This window comes from Bolinopsis microptera, chromosome 6, assembly GCF_026151205.1.
Source record: "Bolinopsis microptera isolate Bmic1 chromosome 6, MBARI_Bmic_1.0, whole genome shotgun sequence".
Taxonomy (NCBI): Eukaryota; Metazoa; Ctenophora; class Tentaculata; order Lobata; family Bolinopsidae; genus Bolinopsis; species Bolinopsis microptera.
Window position 1 is genome coordinate 1,292,220 of NC_087077.1, and position 10,163 is coordinate 1,302,382.

At 36.2% G+C, this 10,163-nt stretch overlaps 2 protein-coding genes across 3 annotated transcripts in view; both read right to left on the minus strand.

Annotated features, from left to right (window-relative positions):
* The window catches only part of LOC134816865 (uncharacterized), a 1,975-nt gene extending 790 nt beyond the window's left edge, over positions 1–1,185 (minus strand). Inside the window, exons 1-3 of the mRNA XM_063825866.1 lie at positions 1,049–1,185; positions 732–863; positions 32–511 (exon numbers count right to left, since the gene is read on the minus strand). Of these exons, the coding sequence (XP_063681936.1) occupies positions 32–511; positions 732–863; positions 1,049–1,156 (720 nt within the window). The 5' untranslated portion in view covers positions 1,157–1,185. The remainder of the gene's footprint in view (positions 1–31; positions 512–731; positions 864–1,048) is intronic.
* A 227-nt stretch (positions 1,186–1,412) lies between these two features.
* LOC134816782 (cytochrome b5 reductase 4-like) lies at positions 1,413–3,482 on the minus strand. 2 transcript variants are annotated; one of them, XM_063825776.1, is made up of 2 exons: positions 3,255–3,482; positions 1,413–3,140 (listed from the first exon to the last, which is right to left on the minus strand). In XM_063825776.1, the coding sequence occupies exons 1-2, from the start codon at positions 3,445–3,447 to the stop codon at positions 1,828–1,830; spliced, it is 1,506 nt and encodes a 501-aa protein (XP_063681846.1). In that variant the 5' UTR covers positions 3,448–3,482; the 3' UTR covers positions 1,413–1,827. The 2 variants fall into 2 exon arrangements, with proteins under 2 accessions (XP_063681846.1, XP_063681847.1); XM_063825777.1 differs by having other exon boundaries at positions 3,248–3,482.
* Positions 3,483–10,163: the final 6,681 nt, after the last annotated feature.

Sequence of the window (10,163 nt, forward strand, 5' to 3'; positions counted from 1 at the left end):
GGTTTTTTTTTTAGTATCCCCTCTCTTCTGCTCTGTGATGACCCATATCTCTCCCCCTTCTAGGCTGCATACCTCTATCTTCTTGCAAAAACATTGGTGGTTTGTTGCGACGTTTAGCCTCCAGCCTTCTTTCAGATATAAGTTGTCTGTCCTTTCTGACAGCATTTTGTCCTCTGTTATCATAACTACGATCAAGAGAATTTACAACATCTTTAGATTCCTTGCTTCCTTCATCAGCTTCTGTAACAGATTTTGTATCAAGGACATTAGTTGGGGCGTCTTCTGAAATATCAGCAGACTTTTCTGAGGATTCAGTATTATGAACTGAAGATAAATTGTCTGATATCACTGCTTCTGTATGAGTTGTGGATTCATTTTTTGATGCATCCTCAATAATAGGAGCAAACAGGTCAGGAACTACTGAGAACATCTTATCAGATACTGGGTCGCTGCTGTCTTTATCAAATTCGATTAGACTAAATGGGCGCTCGTATTTCTCAGTCTTCCCTACCTGTGGATAGAATTCATATGTTAATCATTAGTTTGCTTCCAATTGTGCTTTACTCAAGATGATAAAATTATGCCATACTGATATCCAGATTATCAATATAAAAAACTTAGAAATGGTTGACGAAAATATCAATATTTCTTTACGGTAATCCAAATTTCGACAGTAAAAATGTGAACTGAGTAAACAAAATTCATCGTTAAGCTATCAAGGTTTGACTAACTTTATTGAGAAAGTTAACTTGTTTTTTGTGGTTCCTTCCTTTAGAGTGAGAATTCCAAATGACCTCTGAGTTGACAGGAACCACGCAGGCTTTGCACATCATCGAGCCAATGCTCATGTCTCCAAGTTTTGCCTGATAATAACAACAAATTTATAATCAATACTAGTAGGTATATGTAATAATAAAAATCTAAAAAGAAACCATTCCATAATAAATCTTCAAGTTTTCTAACATAATTCGATTAACTAAAAGCTTTATCATCTTTTCAATGTGAATCAAAACACATTGAAACAGTATAATAGAATACATAAAATCACCTTGATGGTATTTTGGTGTAGTTCTAATTTTTCATGATCAGCAAACTCAGCAATTGGAACCCTATTTTTGCAAAATATGCAGAATATCGCACCGTTTTTGCCTGACATACTTTGAAACTGTCTCCTATCTGCAAGGAACATTGAAATCAGATAAATGTATAATATTATGTATGATATTGATATATCGATTGAATGAGTCAAATTAAAGAGATTTTACAAAAATAAGAAAATATTAAACATATGAAACCAAAGATCAAACAGTGTTTAATTCGTTATACAGAGGGTCATTATCTACAACCAATTTACACTGCAAAAATGACTAATTCAATAATACAGCTCAATTATAAATTAACAACAAATAAAAAGACTAGAATATTATGATTATATCTAAATTGTAATCATTGGATCTACTGGTACTAAACAGAATAAATGAAACTACTGTAGTTAAACAAATGCTGATATCACAAGAATTTTCATCTTTTAATGATACAGACAATAAAATGCTGTGACAACATGCAGTTGATCATCTTAAATCAGAATCATAAATTTTCACAGTTAAAGATTTTATTTATATTTTGGAAGACCACACGACATGTGAAACGACGTAAGAGCCGTGACACATTATGTATATTCGTGTGGTTTTTTTGAGAGGATCACTTGTTCAATCAAAGGTTTAATCTAAGATATTTCAACCTTTCAATGTTTATAAATCATTCGCATATAAATGATGTTCTTGAAACAACAATATAAAATCAATATGCTTATATATATAATATAAATCAACCATTGAACTCAATCATATTTGACTTGCTCACACCTTTCTCTAATAAAACTGCCACTGATTTCTCCATGAACAGTTTTGGTCCACAAATCAGAAACAAAGATTCAGAAGAAAACCTTTTTAAATGCAACAGCTCTATTCGACCAGTAAGTCCACTCCAACTCTCTTGTGAGAGAATGTGATTAATGTCAAGCTTTACAATTTTATCCTGCAACTCCTTGAGCTGATCTTTAACTAATATATCTTCTTGTGTTTTATTGTAGAACATCAAGGAACAAGTGTGGTCTTTGAAAAGCTTATTCGCTGAAAGTTCTTTCATAATCCTGTAAAAAGGAGTGATACCTGTGCCAGCAGCCAGAACAACAATATTATTGTTCTTGTGAAGCGTATTTAGATCAATGAAATGGTCAAATCCTTGCATCTTTACTGTCTGGTTGGATTGCAAAGAGCACATGTAAGTTGACATTACACCTTCTTCATATTGCTTTACTAGAAGTTGGAATGTACTTTGATCAATAACATCATACACAGTGTATGGTTTCTTGTCGATCAATGAATTCTTGTCAGGGTTTTGAACAAAAACATGTGAACCCAAGGGAGGAATGGCATAAAAGTCATTCAGGAACTTGAATGTTAAGAGCCTAGAGTCATGGGTTACAATTACATTTTCTGTGCAACAAACTTCAAAACTTTCAAGATTGTTAAATTTTTCAGAGTAAGTGGTTTTTGAATTTGATAGATGAGTTCCCTCGCTGGGCCACAGTTTTTCTTGCTGTTTGTGAATTACTAACTCAAACTTGAGATTGCTATTCCTTATTTCAAACTTCTGAAATTCTGCAAACAATTGAAGGTCAAGCAAAAAATTTCTATCTAGACAATGTATGAAGACTCTTATTGCCTTTTTGCTGATAGTTCCATAAAAGAAAGAGCGCCTGATTTTATTTGACATAGCTATCTTTCCATAAACTATTAGAGTAAAACATCTCTCTGTTTGATAGCTGTCGTATGAGAACTTTGGAGCTGGAGGAAGTAATGGACCAGTAACAATGGGTTTCTTGTGTGGAACTGTAAGCGACGTTTGACTGCCACTGCCTGGCACCGTAAGTGAGGTTTGGCCAGGAACCTTTAATATTGTAGTCTTTGGTTGCTGTACTAAATATCCAACAAGGAATTCTTTTAGCATGTTCTGGAAATTTACCCATTTATGAACCTCATTAAACAAATCTGTTGAGTCAATGCCAGCTCCTCGCATTAATTCTTCAGCACCTCCAGGATGATAGTCAACATAAGTAGTAATATCATAAACAGCACCTGAAGAGAGAATCAAAAGATTAATCCTTAAAATTGTCATTATCTTTAGTAATAAAAGCATAAACTTCTTGCATTTTGACAAAGTAATTACTATCAACAACATTTACCATTTACCATTTATAGCAGTCCACACATCTCCAAGCTTATTGTGAAGTCCAAGTTCTTGCTGAGTAATTCTTCGTGGCTGTGACGGTCGAATCTTACTCTTGAACCTTACCCAATCCATCAAGCCGTGTCCAGGTTTAAGAGCTACTTTTTTCTTTCCATTTGATACCGCTTGCGGTGAGGCAGGTAACAAAAATGACATGTCAGCTTTGATGTGTCTTCTTCTACTTTAGTAACATTCCTACAAATACACAGCATTATTTATTAATACAATGAATATTTTAAAATAATTAATGCTTGACATTTAATGTTCCCTTTAATTTTGTACTAAGGAGTGTCCTACAAGTTCAAAGATCTTTCAATATAGCATGGGTAAGTTTGAGTTTTTTTATTTTTGAGTAGAATGTATCCAGTCTAATCTACTGGTAACGCAGGTTAGGTCGCATGTAGTTAACAGGAAATAGATATTAAATTTGGATTATTTCTTTTCAAAATATCAAGAGTTTGTAATTTGTATACTCTTTGTTTGTCATATGTTTCTTTAATGCAAGCTAGGCTAAAAGTCCTTTCAAAATTTGAAAAGGTAAAATTGTAAATCGTAGATTGATATAGTATACATTCCTGTATACATGTTCTAGCTGGTACCTTGGAGGACTTCAGCGCTTCGAACGATTCTTGCTTCGCATCAACATTCAACGATCTCAATGGGTTGACATCGTCGATCAAGCTGGTACCTTAACAAAATTCAAGATCTTTTAACAGGACCCCTCAACATCTAATCCTCATTTATAATAAATGACAAAATATGTTTGACTATGTGAATCAGTCACAGTTTCCCGAACATCAGGCTGCAGCTGGTCGACCGTGATAAACCTTATAAAATTTTTAGCTCACTTCATGGATTGATGACACATGGTTATCACATTGAGGTAATGACTTCCACTACTAGTTTTATGCAATTTTGTAGTGACGTTTGAAAAATATGTCATAGGGATTATGAATGTTCCACCAATTCCTCGGATGTTAATAAATTTTTTCGCAACTGTATGATTATATTGAAAATCCACATTTGTACTACAAATTCATAGGGGTTTCAATGATACCATAAAAACTATTCTCCGTAACAGTCTTTATTTACTTGATTGAAATCGTCAATCAAGGTCTACTTCAATAACCATGCTAGAATTTACCCGACACGTAGTTCTCTCCTCAGCATCTTTCTGATCAGGACTCAGGAGAACAAGAAAATGGTAGCAAAAAACGAAATTAATTAATATAATGTGTAGTAAAAATGGCCACGGGCCTAAATATTACATATCGATCAATTACAATTCATTAAAACTAAAATTTTATTGGAATATAGGGATCAAAACTAAGATAAAATTAATGTCAGATCCGTCGCCACTCTCAGCAGTCAACCAGGGCTCATAAAAGCTTAACAGCGCCTGGGTCCCAGCGCCTGGGTCCGTTCACCAACTGTGCTAATGTGATATGAGTGGCGGTGTGGTAAGAGTAAGACCCATTTTAACAGCGTGAATATTTATCAATACAAGCGCGCTATATAGCTGCTAGCATACTTGTATCATTTAATTTTAAATCAAATTTATTCGGATATATATTTATTATGTATTGAATTGGTGATAAATAATGAAATTGTCTTTTCTCAAAAAAATTGTCTTTTCTTAACATTACAAGTATTAAAAACTGTCCAAAATATCTAAAAAAGTATTCTATAGCCAAAGGGCTCAATATTTAAATCTAAATCTTCAATATTGTCTGGTTTATGTCTTACCTGTACTGGGGACCTCAGGCTATTATGTTCATAAACATAATAGAGATTCGGCGGAATGACAGGCTGAGCGCGGCCCAGTAAGTTTATGTCGCAACTTCAAACTTGGGCCCTTTGTCCCCCCTTATATCGAAATAACTGTTGTCTTTAATACCTTATTAAAGCGCAAGCGCTTTCTAAGATATGTAACTGAGTCTGAATATCGCTGACCCGTTGGAGATTCCATCTTTTGTTCAAGCTTTTTAATCAATCGTTGCGCTTCGACTCGCATGCCTTCTGTTGTGGAGAAAACTAAAGGTATAAAGGAAGCTTTTTCCACTTCTAGGACCCTTGCATTGCATTATGTGCTTTTTTCTTCTCAGTCTCGTGAGCCAAATACATCATAGGAATTGGTTTAGCTGCGTTGGTTGGAGCAGGAGCGTGAAACACTTTTACATCTAAAAATGTGTTCAACGTCAGAGCTCAACTGGTGATATGATTGACGGATGTTACTCGTCTAAATTTCTTCGAAGTAGCGCGCGCCGCTATCTCGAAATATGTTGTCATACGTGGTATGACCCGCCGCGCACGAAGTGCGCGGCTCCCCCTGTAGCGTCGAAGACGCTACACTATAGTGAAACGCTACACTATAGTGAAACGCTACACTATAGTAAAACAACCGTGGGGGTCACCACGTGATACAAGAAATATGGCAAGAGCTACGAAGTAGCGCGCGCCGGGCCAAACCATTAACATTGGTCAAGTGACATGATACTCGAAAAATATTTCTTTTAAATATTGGACTGTCGACGAGTCCAACTCGGCGCTCGTCTTGGTAGGTTAAAAAGCTACAACGTCGGAGCTAGGTGATACTTTTTTATTTTGTATGGGTTAAATTTGCTGTTCTTTTGCTCGCATTTATCGTTTGTCAATGCACAATAACATTGTTATTCTTTTGAAAATTACTTTAAATACATGGTTTTGGGTTTAAAACTTTAAAGTACAAAATAGCTTATTGTGCAGCGCTTTACTTAGCCTATCATTTCGTGTTCCGCAGCCAAATTATTATGTTTTTGATCATTATTTTGGAATCCTCACTTTGATCCCATATGTAAGGAATAGTTAAACTATAGCTCAACTCTCAAGAGATTATAATTAAAAATAAGGTCTGCAACAGTCAAAGGTTCACTTTACTTAAATATATTGCGAAATGTATTTTAATGATCACCTTGTAGCGCGATGCGTTACTGTGCCGCGCCGCGCACTCAATGAGGCTTCTCACAGCCAACAGCGCACTCAATGAGGCTTCTCTCTAGATCGGTTTACATAGCCATGTGTATACGCGTACTGCGTGACGCGCTTGTACTGCAAGCGAGAGGGCTCTGGTTAGAGCAACTAGATCGGCGAGATGCGCTACTGTGCCGCGCCGAGCTGAGATGAATTGACATCGTCAATTAAATGATCACCTGGCACACCGCGGCATGCGATGCAGCGCTCGAAAAGATCGCCGTGCATTGGAGATATAAAGTGAACTGTATTTTCCAATGTTGAAAGCATATTTGATATTGGAAGTCTATTATTCTCCTAATTTCCCAATTAATTATTAGCAATAAGGAAGTGCTACTACTAAAATGACAACGAACCACTCTGACTGCTGATAAAAAGAGTTTTGATTATATCTATATAGACTTATTAAGTGGCCTTTTTCACGATCTAAAATGGCTTAATATCTGGTCTCTGATACCACAAATGTTGACTTGTCCGCGGGCGCGGATCGTTTTGAGTGAAATTTCAAGGCCGGCGCTAAAATTATCATAGATAACTAACGCGCATTTAGGAGACGCGCAAAAGTTGTCACTGTTGGCATGGTTTGGGCGAGCAAATTAGTAAGAGCCGCATGAGGTGTTTATAAATGCAAAATGTATTTTCAGTCATCACACATCACTCATCAACGCGTTTAAGAACACTTAGCCTGGAGTCTCCAGGCATGAGGCAAGTTTATTGTAGCGTGATGCACTATTAGTATTTATTGGTTTATTATCCATTGCATTGTCAATGGACTTGAATTAAGCCGGGCCAAACCATTAACAATGGACTAACCAGTAACCCGCGCGACACACGCTATTTTTTCCTTTTCACCCTTTTGAAAAAAGGCAATAGTGAAAGGTTACGAATGGAAGTTTTGGCAGAAAAACGTGGATTTTGGAGATCGCGTTAGGTGGGTCTGAATATGATGTCATTCCGTCCGTTACCATGCAACGAAAAAGTCGCGCGCGCGAGGATTACTTGCGGAGATGTGATGTATAGATAGCCTGTGATCTATGAATGCGCGGCGCGACTGTGTTTTAATGTATATGATGCATGTAATATATAATATTACTATTATTACTATTATTAGGTAATACGCCCAATTTGTACGTGGCACGCGTAGTGTATTGATGTGTAGTTGTACACGAGTATAGTTTACCTTTGCTGATAATTTCTTGAATTACAGATACAAGTTAAGTTCTACGGCAATTGAACTAAATTTCAAGTGTTTCCCGTATTTGATGCATAATTTATCAATATTATTATCATGAAGATTGAAGTGAGCTGTTTGGAGCTTATACTTAAATGTATAGTAAATGTAAAATGGAAATCTAGCGTCCGCCTGAACGAAAAAAACGGGCGCAATTCTTGTTAACTTCGTAGCACTTGCTTTTATTTGTGCCTCAGTGCTCAGGCCAAAATATTTCGGGAAGAAAGCACTATTAATACAAGCACAGGCAGCTGGCTTAAAAAATACTTGGACTCCAAACAATTTCAAATGTCAGTAATCTAATCTGTAATCTAATTGCAGCGGCACACACTTACTATGTACTAATACTATTACTATCCTGATTGTACTATAGACTGAAAATAGCTCTCAAATCGATTTTGGGCGTTTTTAACCATTTGTTGTTTTAACCATATTTTTAAATACTAAATTAAAATATCTTAATTTTTAAATTTTTAATCGGAAAGAATTAATTAATAGACAGTTTTTGGGTTTTCCAAATAGTTTCTGATTATTCTGATTTGCGACAAATGATATTGCACTGTTAGGATAAACGACGTTTCAAAGTAACAACTTCTTATTCATGCTCAAATTATTTGTTATATAGTAGTGTTGAAAGTATTAAAAAAATGTGTTAATTAATGTTTGGTAATTTATTATTCGGTAGTTTAGTCTGATATTGATATTGTGTATTGATATTAATTAATTTGATATTACATTGTTATTATTGACTGAAGCTAACTCCAGCCATAAATAACAAAGAGACTTGGAGTATAAACGGCAAAGTTTGCATAAATTTCTATCCAACCAATTGAATTCAGGAGGCAAAGCAAAGCCAAAGGTGGATGCGTAAACTTTATGGTATGCACTCTCCGATCATGTATCACCCTGGATTCTTTTCGACGTATTTTTGTAAAAGGTAAAATTAGATACCTTCTAGTCAATCTCTTCATGCTGCTCCAAGTCTCCTAGGATACCTGATTTAAAGTTCGTGCTAGTTATATGTATGAAATATATTTTTGTCTGCTTTAATTGATAATGATACTAAATAAAATTGTTGTTTTCTTGAAATTATTGTTTTCTTGCTACTCGAAGAAATTAGACAAGTGTGAAAAACATTCGTTAATGGCTAAATAAAATAAAATGTGTTACTAAAGCATAATTCACAGCGTATCAATGTTCGTGCGCACGCTTAAGACTAAGTGTAAGTCGATTGCACATGTGACGCATTTCAAACTGACACGTGACACAATTCAGCCAATCAGATGATACCAATTTTTAAAGTTAATTAAGTTGCAAACTTTTATTTGCCCAAAATAAAACGTTTTGGATAACTCAAAAATCTACATTGTCTAAAATTTCTTTTTGTTTTTTTTTCGGTCTCTATTTCTTTTACTTTCTCTATTTTCTTTTTCTTTCAGTAAGGTTTTTTAGGGAGGCTAGTCTTGCAAGTTCTAATTCGACGTATCGCAGAGCTACTTCAGCTAGTGAGTTATGTCCAATTCAAGGTTAAGACTGGATCTGGAGGATTCATTAAAAATGTCTATTCAACATCGTGTCATGTTTAGACTTAGTCAGTGTTTATAATTATGGTTTACAGAATCGAATAGAATGAAATATCAGCTCTCCATTTTTCTCTTGTGTCCCAACAATGGTCCATCAAGTACCACAAAAGTGGTGCCTCAAGTGCCACCAAGTGGTGCCTCAAGTGCCACCAAGTGGTCCATCAAGTACCACAAAAGTGGTGCCTCAAGTGCCACCAAGTGGTGCCTCAAGTGCCATCAAGTGGTCCATCAAGCACCACAAAAGTGGTGCCTCAAGTGCCACCAAGTGGTGCCTTAAGTGCCGCAAAAGTGTTAAGAGGTTATTTGAATTTTACACTGACGGTCGCGGTCGTATCGGTGCAAGAGAAATTTCCTCATTTATGTTATCATCACGTAGTATTGTTTGAGCTACAGTGGCAGGTGCATCACAAGGTTCCTTGCAGACCTCCTCTAATCTCGCCGTCCCAATGGACGCCATCTTGTTATCTTGACCCTCAGATTGTACAGTTGTTCGAATCGTGAACTGACCAATCGTAAACTGACGCAAGGATATGACAGTTTTGGCAACATCATTGAAGAAAAATTCTTTTATAGTGTTGTCATACAGCAGAGGGTTGATGACTGAGTTTATGGGTAACACAATCATCGCAAAGGTAGCGTACCAATAAGTAGCATCAATCCATTCAAGATTGTGGAGAGCACTTATGAATATAAATGGCACCCAACAAGCGAAATCTGTTCCAATTATAATCGCAACCCTGATTTGTATTTCCCGGTTTTCTCGAGCTCTCACTGGATTTGCGTCCTGTCCTGAGTCCCTTGACGATTTTGAATTTTTGATGCTGATAACCGTGTAGGACACAGCTATTTAGATAAAGCAGAACAAGTTAAGTGCCAGTATTGGAATAGGTGATTTTCTCATAGGCGTCTACTTGATAGCACTCTCTGTCTTCACTCTTCGATAGTGTCATTGATCATTCACGGACAAAGTTACTGTAGGATTCAAGCAGAATGGTTATCGGGGAACGTTTGTGCTATATTAGGGGTAATAAGCACAACGGGATCACAGT